The sequence below is a fragment of the Zalophus californianus genome, chromosome 1, assembly GCF_009762305.2.
Source record: "Zalophus californianus isolate mZalCal1 chromosome 1, mZalCal1.pri.v2, whole genome shotgun sequence".
Lineage (NCBI taxonomy): Eukaryota > Metazoa > Chordata > Mammalia > Carnivora > Otariidae > Zalophus > Zalophus californianus.
The window spans coordinates 139,923,411-139,942,292 of NC_045595.1; the positions used below are offsets into that span (position 1 = coordinate 139,923,411).

Consider the following 18,882-nt stretch of genomic DNA (forward strand, 5'->3'; position numbering starts at 1 on the left):
AATCTCCCCAATTAATGTATAATTCACATTACCTACTATTTTAAATGACATTTTGTAATATATTAAGTTCTCATAGATAATAAAATCCTCTTTTAAGTAACTGAAGAAAACTATACAAAAGTATTCATTACTACATTGTTTATAATAATGGAAACCTGTAACTTCTTTAACATTCATCAGTAAAGGGACTTGTCAAATTAATTATGCTTTCCCCATATACTGGAACATCACACAACCATTTAATACAATAAGGTAGATCTACATGTATTACTTACATGAAAAGAAGTCCACATTATATTGTTAAGCATAAAATAAAACAAAAACAAAAATATGCTCAAAATCAGTATTCACAGTACTGTCTCATTTTTATAAAAAAAGAAATAATAACTATAAGTAAATACAGAAACATTTACATATGCATCTGAAAACGTTTAGGAGCACAGTCACCAAAACTTAAAATACGTAGATTTATTTACAGGAGATAGGATGGGTTACATATATCTTTCAGTTTTTAGAATTTAAACTTCTGTGTTGTTGGAATAGTTTTACAGACTGCATTTCCTATGAGCAGGAAACAAATAAAGGAAAAAAATCAGCTTTACCTGCAATGGCTTCATAGAGACCAGCTTTGTACCCTAAGTACTCATACTCTTCAAATCTATGAGGCCCCTCACACAGGGCTCTGCACTCTGTATCTTCATTGAAATATTCTCTGAGAGCTTGCTCAAAGTACTTGATAGCAAGCTCAAAGTCATCAGCCTCATAATGTTTAACTCCTGCACTGTAACTCTCCTGCAAAGAAGCAGAAAAAAAAAAATATATATATATATATATATACATATGTATTTATTTTTTCCAAAGAGCACCTGTGGGGCACTTGAATAGCAGGATTCAGGCAGACTCAGGATCATTTGGGCAGGGGGGCACTGGGCTCTTGCGTTGTGGAAAAATAATGAAGGGTTTTACTGGGAGATAAAAAGTAACTTCTCTGGCTTCAAGGAATTATAAATAAGAAAGGAGTTACCAAGCAAGCTGAATGCTGTGGCACCAGTCAATTTCATATTCTTCCTGAATACAAACATGCAAGACAATATTTTCTAACCCCATCTGAATATAGGTATGGGCATGCACCAAAACCCAGGTAAATTGATGTGGGTGGCCATGACACATCCATTTTCCAGTCCTGGCCCAATTTAATAATAATAATAATAATAATAATAATAAGGTTTCTATTGAAAATCTTCTCTTATCCTGTTCTTCAATCATCTTGGAAGTCACATGTCGGGAATGGGGATATCTCCAATTGAAAAAAAAAAAAAAAAGCCCTTCCAACTTATTGTGATTTCAAGTAAGCTTTCATTTAAGTGAAAAATTATGTAAATTATGTAGCTTTAAAATACCAGAATTTGAAAAGTACAGGTACAATGGAAAACCAATGGACTGGGATCTGGGAAACCACAGCGTGACCTGAGCAATTCATACTGGCTTCAACTCCCATGTATAAAAATTAAAGGGTTGGAGGTAGCTCTGAGGTTTGGAGGGGGTGACAGATGTTTATATCATGTTCTCCTTTTCACCATATCATACTGCTTTTCTAAGGGCATTTTCACCTTCTCTCAATTTTTTCAACCCTGATATTGACAATATTTCATCTGAGAACTCCAAAAGCATACAACTGTTCCCATATTAGAAATCAAGAATAAACCTAAGACACCCATTCACAGGAATCTGCTTTGAGTCCAGTGAAACTTAGAATCACCTAGCTCCTTCTGGTTAGGGCAAGGAAGGGTCCCCAGCACTCACCAGATGCGGTTTGGCTTCTAGATCTACCAACTGGAGTGCTTCAACGCCTGCCATCGTTCTGTAATTCTCGATGTTCTGCTGCATTTCCATGTGCTCAGGGTTGGCCATGAAAAATGTGTGGGCTGCTTCCACTGCCTTTTCCAGCTGGTTAAGCTAGGGAGAAAAGAAGAGGACCGAATGAAGGCAAACATTTCTAACCTGGCTCAGTACTAGTCCAAGGGCTAATGGCTATAGTGGCAGGGCCAGCTTCCAGCTTCCATTCACTATGTGCAATCTCCATACTATAAAGTGGGAGGTTAATAAACAGGGCTCCTATAATGATATGTGGATATTCAGGTTCTGGTGAAAATAGCTACATGTGCTCTATTCCAAGTTCATTCTTCTCCCACTCTTTTTTGAGCCATCTACATTTCTGGGAAATTGAATCTTTCTGCTTCTGTTTGTTTCATGATTAATCAAAACATAAAGCTGCCAAAGCTGTGCCACCTCTAATTCATATTTTTGACATTTCTTTTATTTTCTCTTTTCTTTTTGTTCCTTTTGCCTTTGATCCTGACAATGGCAGTATAAACAAACCTATGCCTTTCCAAAGGACGGGAATGAGCCTACCTCCCACTCCACTACATTTATCAGGCTTTAGAATGTGAAGAATACCAAACTAAAAGGATTAAACTGTTCCAATGCATAAGAAATGCTGGATACAACACATAAAATGCTTTACCACACTCCTTTGATTGAAATGTTTGATTCCAGACTTACAATGTTGATGCTCATTAATACAAAAGGAAGAATTTTTAATAACCATTACATAGACATGACAAAATCTTCTCCTAAACCACACAATACACTGTTCTCTGTAAATGCAATGATGCATTTTTTAACAAAATAGAATTAAATTTATTCGATTTAGGACATTGTGCTCTGTGCTTTAGACATAGAGAATGTTTACAGACAGATCTGTTTGCCCCATATCAGAAAAGTGAATATTCATATTAATAATCTTTTTCATGGTAAAATCCAAATTACGTTTGATCTATTTTGGAGTATGAAGACATGAAAACTCGTTATTAAAAAGTAAACATAAAATCATGGAACAGCATATCAGATTCAACAGAGTCTGTTTTTGACAGTCTCGCCACTCAGGTATTAGTAAGAAATAGAAGTACTTGAGTTCCCCAACCTGAGATCCTTAACTTTTTCTAATAATAGTAAAACCTTCCCTTTTCCCCTTGAATTTGCATACTCTTAGCTACTGGTCTTCCTTCCATTAAATCTTGCCTTGTCAGCTTTCCCTGCCATTTTTACCTAGGTCCTCAATTCTGTGCTCCCAGAACGATTGTGGCTGGCAAAATCACTAATTTTGGATGTGGTTTCTTTCTTAATTTACATTTTCTCAACTTCTCACTCACTCAATATGAATTGTATGGACATCTACACAGTGATGAGTATATAGGTATAGAAGAAAAACAACAGGTTCTAAACTAGGTGTGTGTCTACACTTACTGATCAAGTAAACCTGAAAAAAGTCATTTAAACATTTATGGCTCAGTTCTCCTTTAAGAAAAAAAAAATGCTCATAAAAACCCCACACTACCATCTACTGCATAGGATTTCAGAAGGATTTAATTATGTAAAATATACAACTGTGCTTCAGAAATCACTAAAATCCTTAAAAAATAAACAATATAATACAAAAGAATACAATTTATAAATGATCTATCCATTTCAAAGATGTAAATAACGATAGTATAAGATGAATGGATAATGAAGATGTGGTGTATATATACATACACAATGGAATATTACTCAGCCATCAAAAGAAATGAAATCTTGCCATTTACAACAATGTGGATGGAACTAGAGGGAATTATGTAAGTGAAATAAGTCAGTCAGAGAAAGACAATACCATATGATTTCACTCATGTGGAATTTAAGACACAAAACAGATGAACATAGGGGAAGGGAAGGAACAAATAAAATAAGATGAAAATTGAGAGGGAGGCAAACCACAAGAGACACTGAACTCTAGGAAAAAACTGAAGGTTGCTGGCGGAGAAGTGGGTGGAGGATGGGGTAACTGGGTGATGAGTATTAAAGAGGGCACTTGATGTAATGAGCACTGAGTGTTATATGCAACTGATGAATCACAAATTCTACCTCTGAAACTAATTTAAAAAAAAAAGGAAAAAAATGATGATGGTATAATCTATAACTCCCCTGGACACATAATTTATGAGGACATAGTAAGGTCTTTGTGGTTGGTGGAAACTGTCTTTTGTTAAGAGCAGAACTATAAATTTTGAACAAAACAGATTAGCACTGATACACTCTGGTTCTATAGCGCAAGTCATTAAAATTGATAGAACATAAACTTATGTTTTTCACTTTCTTACCTTCATCTTTTACTCAGCCTGTTCCACTGATTGAGAGAGCCTCTGTCCTTTGGTTTTCTCTTGTTGAAACCTAACATATCCCATAAAGCCAAGCCTAAATCCTGCCACTCTATGAGATCCTTTCTCAGCACCATAGCTACATTCAAGTATAGCAATACCATTGTATCCTTATTCCTCTATGAGCACTTATCATACTCTGCTGTGCATTGTATCTCCCTGAGTATATTCGTTTTTTCTAGGAGAGCTCTATGAGAATAGGGATGAGATGACTTTTTTTGTCTCTTTGTTTTCCACCTACTTTACATATAGATGATGTCTATGATATGTCTGAAAAAAGAGGAAAAAAGAACTTTTTTAAAAGAATTTTTTATTCATTTGAGACAGAGAGATACAGAGAGAGAGAGAGAGAGAATAGGAGCAGTGGGGAGAGGCAGAGGGAGAGGGAGAAGCAGACTCCCCGCTGAGCAGGGAGCCCGACGTGGGGCTCGATCCCAGGACCTGGAGATCATGACCTGAGCTGAAGGCAGACTCTTTACCATCTGAGCCACCCAGGAGCCCTGGAAAAAAGAACTTCTAACAAGTAAAGCTTTTGCACACAAATCAAAAAGTGTATTACATGTGAGTGTGCTTCATAAGCTCTACTAGACTAAAAGGATAGTCAGTTTAATAACAACATCTCCAAAGTCACCATTCACACTGAGAGCTTCCAATACTGATTATCAACGAAGACTATGTTTCAATAACTCTTGAAAACTGTCAACCTCCACTGACAAGTTGACAAGGTTCCTTTTCTTAAATTTTACCACAGTTGTTGGGTTTTTGGTTTGGTGTTTTGTTTTGTTTTTGTTTCTTTTTGCATATTTGATGTTTTCCCCATTTTTTTTTTTTTGTTTTCTCCATTTATAACCCAGTATTGAGCGTCCTATCATCTTCCCCAATATAAATAATAAGAAGATTCCATGATTTAAAGTTAAACCATAAAACTTATTCATGAACTGGTCATGGCTTTTAAATCACTGTGAGCCAGTTTAGGAAACTAGAATTGGCTGCCAAAGTTGATAAAACAAGCCATTATTTTAACTGGAATCTTGATATCTTTGTACTCTATTTTAGAAATCAGATAGACATATTTGAAGTGGTAGGAAAAGGCCAGGTGAACACGTGTATGCTGCATATAATGCCATATTTGGGGATGGAGAGTATTATAAGGCCTTGTAAGTACTAGTTTTCAGTGAAGGAAGGATCTACCCACCACTTCACTGAAACAAACAAAAAGCAAACTGCCCTGAAAGGCTCCTCACTGGACTTCCTTTAAGACCAAAATAAAATAAACCACAGGAGAGGGTAACTCTATACATTAGAAAAATACTTTGCAAAATAAAGAGCAACTGAGGAAAGGGGAATGATTTGAGGACAAGATGGTATCAAACTTTGAAGGGAGCCGACTGGTCTGTTGAGATACGAGAAATACTGGCCAGAAATGCCTTCAAGATGCACTGGGTCATTTCATTTCAGGCTGTGAAGAACTAAGGCAAACATTTTCTCCCGCCAGACGAGAAGCAGGATTGTACGTGGCAGTCATACTGCATGGAAAAAGAAATGAATGCTGATTAAATCAATACCCTGCTGACATTCACAAGTTACTCTTTCCGCTGGTGAGTGAATGAAATTCTTTTGACACACTAATAGTTTTCCCCATAGCTTCTTTATTAAGAAGCATTTCAAAAGGACACATTGACTGTTTAGAAACCTCCAGTAGCTATCCATTGACCACAAAAGAGATTCCAGAAATTATGTACTATGACATTCACAGCCTCCAGGATTTGGCCTCAACTCACTTTCTAGCAGAACTTCCTCATCTCTGCCATTATGCAAACTCTTCCCAGAAAGTTTCTAGAAGAACGTCTCTCTCTTTTTTTTTTAAGGTTTTACTTATTTATTTGAGAGAGAAAGAGAGCACGAGCACTGGGGGGTAGGGGGAAGGGAGCGGAGGAAGAGGGACAAACGACTCCACGCTGAGCAGGGAGCCAGATGCAGGGTTGGATCCCATGACCCTGAGATCATGACCTGAGACAAAATCAAGAGTCAGATACTTAACTGATAGAGCCACCCATGCACTCCTAGAAGAATTTCTAGATGTTTTATAATTTACCACCTTCTTGTTCAAGAAAATACACATTAGGCCCAGAGCTCCAGTCATACCCAAATTCTTCATTTCACTCATTCACTTATTCAGCAAATATTTATTTTGTACTGAATTGGTGCCACACACTGTGATAGTTGAGAAGAATACCTACATGGCAAAAGCAAAGACCCTGCTTTCTAGATCCTTACAACCTCATCGAAGGGGACAAGTCTAAAGTAAGTCAGTCATTAATTAAATTAATTTCAGATTGTGCTGAATGCTATAAAGAAATAAATGAACTAACAACACTGTAAGAGCTGACTGGGGTGGGAATGGAAGCAGGACTCTATTAGGTAAATTAGTCAAAGAAGGTCCCTTGGCTATGGTATTTTTCCGCTGAGACCTAAATATTGAGAAGCCAGTCATGAGCAGAATGGGAGGGAGAACATTCCAGCCAAAAGAAAGTCAAGTGAAAGGACCCTTTCCTGGCAAAAAAAAAGTCAAGTGGAAAAAGCCTTGACATGTTTTAAAGAAGAGCAGAGACTAAAGAGAGATATTTGAAGAGCTGGAGAAAGATCAACCACTCGTAGGCTATGGTAGAGTTTCTCCTAAGTGCAAGAGGAAACCTTTAAAGAATTTTAAACAATATCTGATACACATTTTAAAATGACAGTCCAGGGGCGCCTGGGTGGCTCCGTTGGTTAAGCATCCAACCCTTGATTTCAGCTTAGTTCCTGGTTTTGGGGTCGTGGGATTGGCCTGTGTGTCAGAGCCTGCATGGGATTCTGTCTCTCCTTCTCCCTCTGGCCCTCCCTCCACTTGCATGTGCTCTCTTTCTAACATAAAATAAAATAAATAAATCTTTAAAATAAATGAATAAGGTTAAGCGTCTGCCTTCAGCTCAGGTCATGGTCTCCCTGTCCTGGGATCAAGTCCCACACTGGGCTCCCTGCTCAGCGGGAGTCTTCTTCTCCCTCTGTCCCTCCCCTGCTCTTTCCCTCTCTCTCAAATAAATAAAATATTAAAATAAATAAATAAATCAATAAAATGACCATTCAGACTGCTATGTGGAGAACAGATCTTTATTAGAAGGCAAGAGAGCACGGTAGTAACTCAGATGAGAGATAATGCTTTTACTTTCAAATTAAAAACAGGACAAGCATGGGTCAGTACCCTGCCTTTTCCCCCCTCTCTCTTCCATTCCTTTCTCTTTCTCCCCATTTTCCGATTCTTGCTATAGTGATGTTTCTCAGTTCAGACACATAGTACACAAGAAAACAGTTCTAAAATTTCCAAACATAGTTTAGGGAAAATATGCAAGTTCCCTGTCTTCTGAAATAAGAGAAATATGAAGCTCAAATATTCTGAATATGAAATGTAGGACAGCTTGTAAGACATATGCAAGAAAGCAGATTCTAAAGCACATTTAAAAATATAAAGAACACTGCACTTCTGAGACAGATTATTTAGGATCACCTTCTAGCTTCTGAAGTCGTTTTATATAGTCAAGGTAAGCCATCAAGCCCAAAATAAGTAATTTCCATTCTCTTCTACTCAAACATCCACATTTTCAAGAAAGAAGGGAATTCTCTCTCTGCTTTCACCACCCTAACTTACAGAATTCATCCAACATCATGCATTACATTTTGATGAAGTGCTGTATTTTTTTGCCTTGGCTCTTTACTTAAATTTTACAATATAGCAACTTTAGAGAATTTTTAACCCCATATGAGGTCTCTTACCGACTGAAAAGCAAGTAAGTAAACACTAAAGACATCCTGTTTCTAGGCCACAGCAGAATTTTTAAGTTTTAGTTAGCAACATAAACACACTAGCTGGAGGAAAAGGAAGTCACTAGATTATGGCATGTACATCAGGCTAAACACTGAAAATTCATGGGCTAAAAACTAAATGTTCTTTTATGGAGCAGAAAGGATTTTTGTCTTTTGGTGATTTGTTTGTTTAATACATTAAAGAATTCACCCAGGGATGCCTGGGTGGCTCAGTTGGTTAAGCATCTGCCTTCGGCTCAGGTCATGATCCCAGGGTCCTGGGATTGAGTCCCACATCAGGCTCCCTGCTCAGTGGGGAGCCTACCTCTCCCTCTGCTTGTCGCTCCCCCTGCTTGTGCACACTCGCTCTCTCTCTCTCTGTCGCTCTCTCTGACTAATAAATAAAATAAAATCTTCAAAAAGAGATCTATTAAGTTTTGAAACAAAATTTGAAAGCAATGTTTAAACTACTGGATTAAACTAAATCCTATGAATTACAGTGCTTCAAATGTAAAGACCAGGCTGTTAATGAGAATTCAATTTTATTTTAGAAAATTCCTACACATTTCCATATAATGTAGTCAGATTTTGAGAGAGTCAAAAAATAGCTATATGAAAAACAACTTTGCATTCTTATTTCACAATCTCTGGAGATGTTACTTTCCCTTAATGTTATTACTATAACTTGTAAAAAGACCCATACATGGAATTCTTTGTATAATTAAGTTATAGAAAGCAATTGCTTGTTTCTCTTGACAAATTTATAAAATTAATTTTACCAGACATTTAGGACTACATAATATAGTGCATTGCCCTTTTCGTCTAAGAAGCTCAGAGCTAAATTTTATTCTCAAATACGGTAACTGTATTATGCTGGGTTTTTAGTATATCAAACTAAAGATGGTATATTTCTCTTTTTCTTTGACTTTGTTTTTTATTCCATTTCAAAAATCTAATGATACAAATAATTGCTTTTGCTCAGTAATTCAAAGTCCTTTTGGACACAGGAGAGGTATAATTTATTCACAAGATAAACCCTTGTAGTAAGGGACATTTCTAGTAATTAAATTCTTTCCTACATCTTAATGTAGAGTATTTAAAATTTCTAGCTTTAAAGAATACACATTAATTCACAAGTTAGGTGCTTGTGTTAATGTAGAAAATGAACTTATCTTTGCATTTATGGAATGTTAGTCTTAAATGTAGTCATGGATATAAGTAAATATTTATAGCTTTCCAAATGCTATTTGGTAAGGATTAGATGGGAAATGACATTTCTAAAGAGTAACGTTTTCTCTGTGGAGTAAGCTGGAAAGGAAAAATATGTATTTTTAAAGCATTTTCTTTTGCCAAACTGCTTATACTCTTTCCTTCAATCACTTATGGTTCTGGGTCGGATTAATAGACTCTTGCTCTTTGTAAACACTGGTAAGTTTCAAGTTGATGTTTACAACTTAATGTTAAACACTAATGGTGAGTAGCCACTGTCAAATGAGGTTAACCTCATGAGCTCAGTGCAACAACAGATCCTATCAGCTGACTTTGCTGGAAGGTTTCTTATCTAAATAAAAACCATCTTCCAGGGTCAGGAAAACACTAAAGTGAAGAAGCAGGACTGTTAAACATACCATGTCAGATTAGAGACTATTTAAAACAAAAAAGTCCTTGAAGTTTCTGAAAAAGAAGAAAACCTCAGAATATTAGCCAAAAAATACGTGTGTGCTTAATTGGACAAAATCCCCTGAGCCATCTGTGGACTGTATTGTCTAACTTCCTAACAAGAGGACAGCCAAAACTTGGATGCTCCCTGGTAAGGAGAGAGTATACTGTCTTAGTGATGGAATGTGGGTAAGTCATCTCTGCCACAGAGCCAATGAAACTAGCATGTGTGGCTTATTGGTATGTTACTGTTGTTTTTGGTTCTAAACATGAGGATAGGATAAGATTGAATAACTGGGCAGGCATCTAAACCTCTGCAGTATTGTCCAGAAGGCTCCCTTGAGGTGTCAGAGGATGACTAATGGTTACCGAAAAGAAGGTTCGGGCCAAGATCTATCTGACATTTGCTTCCTGCTACTGTTTTTGGAAACACAGCTTTAATCTTCTTCAGAAATTTCTTTGAAGGGCCGATGTCCCTCATTTTGTATTACGGTTTTGCCAGCATCCCATGACTATTTTAGTAGTCATCCCTTTAACTGGTAAAGAATCTTACACGTGTCTGATTATAAAAAATAAACAGAAATCCAATGTCCCCCTTTTGTGAGCTCAGAACTGTTTTCCTCTCCTTTGTGACCCCCATGTTGATGAGCATGATCTTGTTTGTGAGGTTAAGCAGAATCTACCCTCTGTACTGTTGTATAGTTTGCAAAGCACTTCACAATACAACTAAGCAAAGTAAAAGCAATAACGATCATTTATTGAGTGACTACTCATTTCTTATTTTGAAATTCTTCAAAAAGCTAGAGGATGAATCCCCTACCTCACCTCGGGCGCAGTGCAGAAGGACTTGACCATTATTTTACAAGGGCACATTATGATACAAACAGTGAGCCGTAGCACCATGGAGAAGCTAGTGCTGGGATAGACAGAGTGGCCCTTAATGAACTTCCCGGTATGAAAACAAATTTTGTTGTTATAACAGTTCACTCATGCTTTGCTTCTGCCTGGTTTTCATTATGATAAATGGAGATGAATGTTGTCTTTCCCTAGTGACCCATTAAAAAAAGTTCTAGCTGGTCATGACTTCCCTGGAGCCAGCAGCCAGCTCCCTAATTGCTCACTCCCAGAGTGATGTCTCTGCAGTCATTGGCAGCCAGAACACATTGCCCCCTCCCCGAACTGTATAAACTTCCAATCGTTTGACATAATTTGTCAAATATGATTGCAAAATGCAATTAACCATGGTCTTGGGCTTTCTAACTTCTAAGCGATCCTTTAAAAATCAACAGTGAAATAGCTTAATACAGACTTGGCACTGATTTTTCTGCTCTTGAGAATATTAAAAAAAAAAAAAGAAAAGAAAGAATTTCAAAGCCTTGTGTGCCTGCAACATTGTTTTGTGAAATAACAAAGTGATGGGTATAAGATGCTTGTCATGGGCAAGAAGGAACGGGAGCCCCAGGATTGAGACTCAAAGGGCAGGTTTACTTCCTGTTTCTCTCCTAAGCGCCCACGTTTCCTGAGTGGATTGCGGCTGGGGGCACACAGTCAGGGAAAAGAAGTAATAAATTGGGCCTTGCCTTGTTAAAAAGTGTTAAAAGTGCTAGGGTGACACTGGAAATAGCCTGGCAAAATTGATGATTTGGGGGAGAGCTTTAGAGTTTAGTGACCATACAGAAAAATTGCTGTCATTGTAATTTCCAACATCTCCCTTCTACTTTGTGTTTTTGAAACAAATTTAACATTCCACCCAAAACACTCCACTGTAAGCAATGTAAGAAAAGCAAACAGGCAAATCAAAAGCTTTTCCACTTGTACCTTTTTGGTATAAATATGCCACATTCCTCTTTGAAGTACAAACTTTCTCTAGCCCCAGTAAGGGTGGGGAGATTTACTTCAAAATGTATTTCAAAACATTTACTTCATCTCACATCAAGGAATGTACCATGGCTGCAAGCCAAAGGGAGTTTCACTCCAAAGACCCTTCTTGGAGGGGACTTTAAGGGGACTTCAAGAAGAGACTAAAGAGTCCCTTTAGGTATTCAACCTATCAAGCTGACTAGTGGGTGTTCCTAACCTGACAGGCCACATGGTCTTATTAAAGAGGTGGTTTTGATGATCGAGTTCTTTCAGCGTTCCATAAGCTCCCCTGGCATCACACCTGCACTTTTTAAAGCATTCAGCCACAGCAATAACCTTCAGGCTGTATTGTAAATTCAAGGTGCCTGCAATATACACAAGTTAAATATAAACAGAAGCATTTTCTCTGTACCTCAGCCAAGAGCCTGTACTGGAAAGAAGTTCCAGTCCATTGAATATCTGAGGAGGTTAAAGCTTGGAGAAACTTATCAGGTAGCATCAAATCTTGGGTTACTTTTGTGACACCTGCATTGGTCTGTGAATACTAATTTCCATTAGCCATAGATAACCAGGGCTAGAAAAGCTCTTTCAGTTATTTAGTACCACGGCCTCAAGTGGAAAAAGGATGAGCACAGAAAATTAATGGCAAGGCTGTGGTTAAAATCTAAGTCTTTTATTAAAATGTTCACACACATTTGGGATTTTAATCCCTGTTATTTCAAAGTTGAGGTGAACTCATGTATATCTGGTCCATGTGACAATTGTTTGCTGATCACCTCTGCCATAGAAAGAACTATGATAGGTGTTCTGTGAGGATATAAAATATTTACAATATGGTCCTTGATCTTTTATGAAACACAGTCCAGTAGGTCAAGGAGACATACACAAACTATTAATATTGAGAACTAAGTTTCTACCAGATTAGAGGGCAGAGTAAGTGGGTAACAGGCAATACAATGCTATAGAAATTGAGTGAAATTTGAAATCACAGTAACCTTGGAGGTTCAGGGAAGGTCTCACTGAGAAAGTGGGACTGAGACCAGGTCATGAAGAATGAAAAAACATGTGGATGTCTCAGATGCAGAATTGGGTGAGCAGCAAGAAATGAGAATGATTCATGTTTTTATAGAAGTCATTTGGCTAACCTGGCTCATATGCAAGGTCTAGATTACAGAGTAATGGGGAAGAAGGATGAACAGGGATATACTATGCGGCTCTTTGAACACTAAACCAAGGTGTTTTTATTCTTGGAAAAAGAGAAACAGGTACATCTATGTGTGTATGTACGTGAGTGTAGTCATGAAAATCTCCCCTGCCTCATGCCAAAAGGGATTTGAGAAATACAAACTACAATATTTGAGGAAGCTATGGATAACCTTTTTCTTCAGACTTTATTTTTTTTTTAGGGTAAGTTTAGGTTCACAGCAAAATTGAAAGGAAAGAATGGAGATTTCCTGTATCTCCCTTACCCCCACATGGATGTAGTCTCTCTCATTATCAAGATCCCCACCCAGAGTGGTCAACTGCATTGACACATCATAACCACCCGAAGTCCATAGGTTTCACTCTTGATATTGTATGCTCTGTGGAGTGTATAATGTATAATGTATAATGACAGGCATATATCAGTATCATACAGAGCATTTTTGTGCCCTAAAATCCTCTGATCTCCATCTACTTCTTCCTCCCTGCTCCAACCCCTAATTTATTTACTTTCTCCATAGTCTTGTCTTTTCCAGAATGTCATATAGTTGCAATCCATACAGTAGTGTGTCTTTTCAGATTGGTGTCTTTCACTTAGTAATATACATTTAAAGTTCCTCCATGTCTTTTCATGGCTTGAAAGCTCATTTCTTTTTAACATTAAATAACAGTCCATCATCTGGATGTACCACAGTTTATCCATTCACCTACTGAGGGACACCTTGGTTGCTTCAAAGTTTCCATAACTGTTGAAAAAGAGCTGCTATAAGCATCCATGTGTAGCTTTTTGTGGGTACCCAAGTTTTCCTTGGTATTTTCCTTTGAGTAAATACCAAGGAGCAAGATTGCTAGATGGGTATAGTAAGAGCAGTGTAATTTTGTAATAAACCGCCAAACTGTCTTCTGGAGTGGCCTCACCATTTTGCATTCTCACCAGCAGTGAATGAAAAGTGCTCACTGCTCCATGTCCTCACCAGCATTGATGTTCTCAGCATTCTGGACTTGGGTCATTATAAAAGATGTGTTGCAGTGTTGTTTTAATTTCCATTTCCCTAATGACATATGATGTGGAGGATTCTTTTCATATACTTACTTATCAACTTCTTTGGTGATATGTCTGTTAAGATCTTTGGCCCATTTTTTAATTGGGTTGTTTCTTATTTTTGAATTTTAATAATTCTTTACATATTGGATAACAACTCTATCTCAAATGTGTCTTTTGTAAATATTTTTTCCTAGACTGTTTCCTTCTTTGTCTTCTAATGTTCTTGATATTGTCTTTTGCAGAAGAGAAATTTTTAATTTAGTCCAGTCTTCAATTATTTCTTTCATGGATGGTGCCTTTGATGTTGTATCCAAAATCTACTGTCATACCCAAGTTCATCTACACTATCTTCTACAAGTTTTACAGTTTTGCATTTAGGTCTATGATCAATTTTGAGTTATTATTTGTGAAGGATAGAAGTTCTCTATCTAGGCTCACTTTTTTCATGTGAACGTCCAGTTGTTCCTGCACCACTTGGAGACATTGTTCCATTGTACTTCCTTTGGTCCTTTGTCAAAGATCAATGGACTATTTGTATATGAATCTATTTCTGGGCTTTTTATTTTGTTCTATTGATCTCTATGTTTACTCCTTTGCCATACTGCATTGTCTTGGATACTGTAACTTTATAGTAAGTCTTGAAGTTGGATAATGTTAGTCTTCCAATTTTGTTCTTCTCCATCAATATTGTGTTGGCTCTTTTGAGTCTCTCCCCACCTCCATATAAACTTTAGAATCTGTGAGTATCTGTGGGTATCTGTGAAATAAACTTCTAAGATTTTGACTGGGATTATACTGAAGCTATAGAACTGACATCTTCCCAACTGACTGCCAGTAGTGAGTTTTCCTTTCCTAGGAACATGGAATCTCTACTTATTTAGTTCTTTGATTTCATTCATCAGAGTTTTGTACTTCTCCTCATCCATATCTTGCACACATTTTGTCATAATTACACCAAAGTATTTCATTTTGTGGGGTGCTAATGTAAATGTTACTCTGCTTTTAAATTTCAAATATCACTTATTCATTGCTGGTATATAGGAAAGTGATTGATTTCTGTATATTAACTTCATATCCTGCAACCTTTCTATAATCATTATTAGTTACAGGAATTTTTTTTCCAGTTCTTTCTTGTTTTCTACATAGATGATCATGTCATCTGTGAACAGTTTGATCTCCTTTCCTGATCATATACATTTTATTTCCTTTCCTTGTCTTATTGCATTAGCAAGAACTTCCAGTAAGAAGTTAAAAATAACTAGTAAGAGGGGGCATCCTTGCCTGTGTACCTGATCTTGGTGGGGAAGCTTCAAATTTCTCACTATTAAGAATGATGTTAGGGGCGCCTGGATGGCTCAGTCAATGGGCGTCTCCCTTCGGCTCAGGTCATGATCCCAGGGTTCTGGGATCGAGCCCACATCGGGCTCCTTGTTCAGTGGGAAGCCTGCTTCTCCCTCTCCCTCTCCCACTCCCTCTGCTTGTGTTCCCTCGCTCTCTCTCTCTGTCAAAAAATAAATAAAAAATCTTTAAAAAAAAATGATGTTAGCTGTAGGGTTTTGGTAGATATACTTTAGCAAATCACAGAAGTTCCTCTCTCTTAATTTACTGAGAATTTTTATAATGAATGGGTATTGGATTTTATCTATTATAAGATCATGTGATTTTTCTTTTTTAGCCTGTTAATGTGATAGATTATATTAATTGATTTTTGATTGTTGAACTGGTGTTTCATACCTGAAATAAATCCCACTTGGGTAAATGATTAAGGTATCATTTATGTCCCAGAATATGGTCTATCTTGGTGAATTATGTGATGCCCTTTTTTAAAATCCTTGATAACTTTTCTTGCTTTGAAGTCTGCTCTGCTTGAACCTAATATGTCTTCTCCTACTTTTTTTTTATTTTATTATGTTATGTTAATCACCATACATTAATTACATCATTAGTTTTTGATGTAGTGTTCCATGATTCATTGCTTGCATGTAACACCCAGTGCTCCATTCAGTACGTGCTCTTTTTAATACCCATCATCAGGCAAACCCATCCCCCCATGCCTCTCCCCTCCAGAACCCTCAGTTTGTTTCTCAGAGTCCACAGTCTCTCATGGTTTGTCTCCCACTCCGATTTTACCCCCTTCATTTTTCCCTTCCTGCTATCTTCTTCTTTTTTTTTTTTTAACATATAATGTGTTGTTTCAGAGGTACAGGTCTATGATTCAACAGTCTCACACAATTCACAGCGCTCACCATAAGACATACCCTCCCCAATGTCTATCACCCAGCCACCCCATCCCTCCCACCCCCACCACTCCAGCAACCCTCAGTTTGTTTCCTGAGATTAAGAATTCCTCATATCAGTGAGATCATATGATACATGTCTTTCTGTGATTGACTTATTTCACTCAGCATAATACCCTCCTGTTCCATCCATGTCATTGTAAATGGCAAGCTTTCATTCCTTTTGATGGCTGCATAATATTCCATCTACACCACATCTTCTTTATCCATTCATCTGTCGGTGGACATCTTGGCTCTTTCCATAGTTTGGCTACTGTGGACATTGCTGCTATAAACATTGGGGTGCACGTACCCCTTCAGATCCCTACATTCGTATATTTGGGGTAAATACCCAGTAGTGTAATTGCTGGATCGTACAGTAGCTCTATGTTCAACTATTTGAGGAAACTCCATACTGTTTTCCAGAAAGTGAAGTTAAGGAGTCAATCCCATTTACAATTGCACCCCAAACCATAAGATACCTAGGAATCAATCCTACTTTCTTTTGATTAATGCTACATGATATACTTTTCTCCAGCCATTTACTTTTAATCTACATGTGTCTCTAAATTTAAAGTGGATTTCTTATAGACAATATATAGTTGGTTCCTGCTTTTTTACTCACTCTATCAATCTCTGTCTTTTAATTGGTGCATTTGGACCATTAAAATTGAAAGTGACTATTGATATAAGTTGAAGAATATCCATCATATTTGTTGCCCTTGTTCTTTGTTCCCAATTTTGTTTCCATTCTTTTTATTCTGCCTTTTGTGGCTTTGAGTATTTTATGTGATTTCATTTTCTCTCTTTTTTAACATATCAGTTAAGATATGTTTTTAGTGGATGCCCTAAAGTTTACAATATACATTTATAAAAAGTTCAAGTCCAGTTTCAAAAACACTGTGCTACTAACAACAAATGTTAGTACCTTATAAAAACAAAATAATCCTAATTCTTTCCTTCTGTTCCTTGTATTATCACTGTCATCATTTCACTTATATATAAGCATCCCGAACCACACACATATATGTGTAATATATACATAAGCATACATAATCAGATGCATTGTCACTATTGCTATTGTGAACAAAATGTTATTTGGTCGATCAATTATGAATAAGAAAATAAAAGTTTTTATTTTACCTTCACTTATTCCTTCTTTGGCAATCTTCCTTACTTTATGTAGACCTGAGTTTCAGACACATATGATATTCCTTCTCTCTAAAGAACTTTTTTAAACATCTCTTGCAAGGCAGGTTTATTGGCAACAAATTCTCTCAAATTCTGTTTTTCTGGTAAAGGATTTCTTCTCACTTTTGACGGCTAATTTTGCAAAGTACAGAATTTTACATTTTTATCTCTCAACATTTAAAATATTTCACTTCATTCTCTTCTTGCTTATACAGGTTCTGAGGAGATGTTGGATGTAATGTTCATCTTTGTTACTCTATAGGTAAGGTGTTTTTTTCCTTTCGTTCTTTCAAGATATGTTCTTTATCTTTAATTTTCTGTAATCTGGAAATGATATCCTTAGGTATAATTTGTTTTGTTGTTTTGTTTGAATTTACCCTGTTCATTGTTCTCTGAGCTTCCAGGATCTGTGCTTTAGTGTCTCAGTTATTTGGGGAAATTCTTAGTCATTAATGTTCCAAATATTTCTTCTGTCCCTTTCTCTCTTTATTCTTCTGGTGTGTTCTGAATATATGTATGGTATACATTTTGTAGTGTCCCACAGTCCTTGGACATTTGTCTTTTTTTCTTTTTCTCAGCCCTTGTTCTCTTTTATTTTCAAGTCTGGGGGTTCCTACTGAGATAACCTCAAGCTCAGATATTCTTTCCTCAACCATTTCCAATCTACTAATATCCTTAAAGTCACTTTTCATTGTTGTTACAACATTTTTGATCTCATTTAGTTTTTACTTCTTTCTTAGGATTTCTATGTTTCTGCTTACATTGTCCATCTGTTCTTATATGGTGCCTACTTTATCTTAAAACCCTTGGCACATTAATCTCAGTTTTTTTTAATATTTTATTTATTTATTTATTTGAGAGAGAGAGAGCAGGGGCAGAGGGAGAGGGAGAAGCAGACTCCCCACTTAGCAGGGAGCCTACTAGGGGGTTCGATCCCAGGACCCCAGGATCATGACCTGAGCTGAAGGCAGACACTTAACTGACTGAGCCACCCAGGCGCCCTTAATCACAGTTATTTAAAACCCCAATCCAGTAATTCCAATATCTCTGCTATGAATGGTTCTGATTCTTATGCTGTCTCTTCAAACTGTGGTTTTTTTTTAGTTGTTTCTTTGTAATTTTTTCTTGATAATGGAGACAAGACATTATATACCAGGTAAAAGGAACTGCTGTAAACAAACCTCTAGTGATGTGTTTGAGAAGTGTAAGAAGAGAGGAAGGATTCTATAGTCCTATAATTAGGTCTTGGTCTTTCAATGAGCCTATGCCTCTGGACTATGAACATCACAACTCTTTCTCAGTTTTCTTTTTCTCCCCTCCTAGGTGGGAGACAATGGCTAGTCTGGGCTAGAATTGGATATTTCCTTTCTCCCACATGCAAGGGTAGAACTAACTGGAGTTGGATATTTCCCTTCCTCCAGGCTGGTTACGCTCTGAAAATATTCCAGTAAGTTAAGCTCTGGTTAACTAGTTTCTCAGGGCAAGTCTTATTAAGAACAGTCTGGCCTACTTCACAATGGTTCCTTTTCCCCTTCTCTTGCAGGAAGCATGAAGG

General features: G+C 37.1%; 1 protein-coding gene across 1 annotated transcript in view; it reads right to left on the bottom strand.

Annotated features, from left to right (window-relative positions):
• P3H2 (prolyl 3-hydroxylase 2) overlaps positions 1-18,882 on the bottom strand; it is a 159,432-nt gene that overhangs the window by 37,833 nt on the left and 102,717 nt on the right. The window contains exons 2-3 of the mRNA XM_027586902.2: positions 1,804-1,956; positions 603-792 (exon numbers count right to left, since the gene is read on the bottom strand). Of these exons, the coding sequence (XP_027442703.1) occupies positions 603-792; positions 1,804-1,956 (343 nt within the window). The remainder of the gene's footprint in view (positions 1-602; positions 793-1,803; positions 1,957-18,882) is intronic.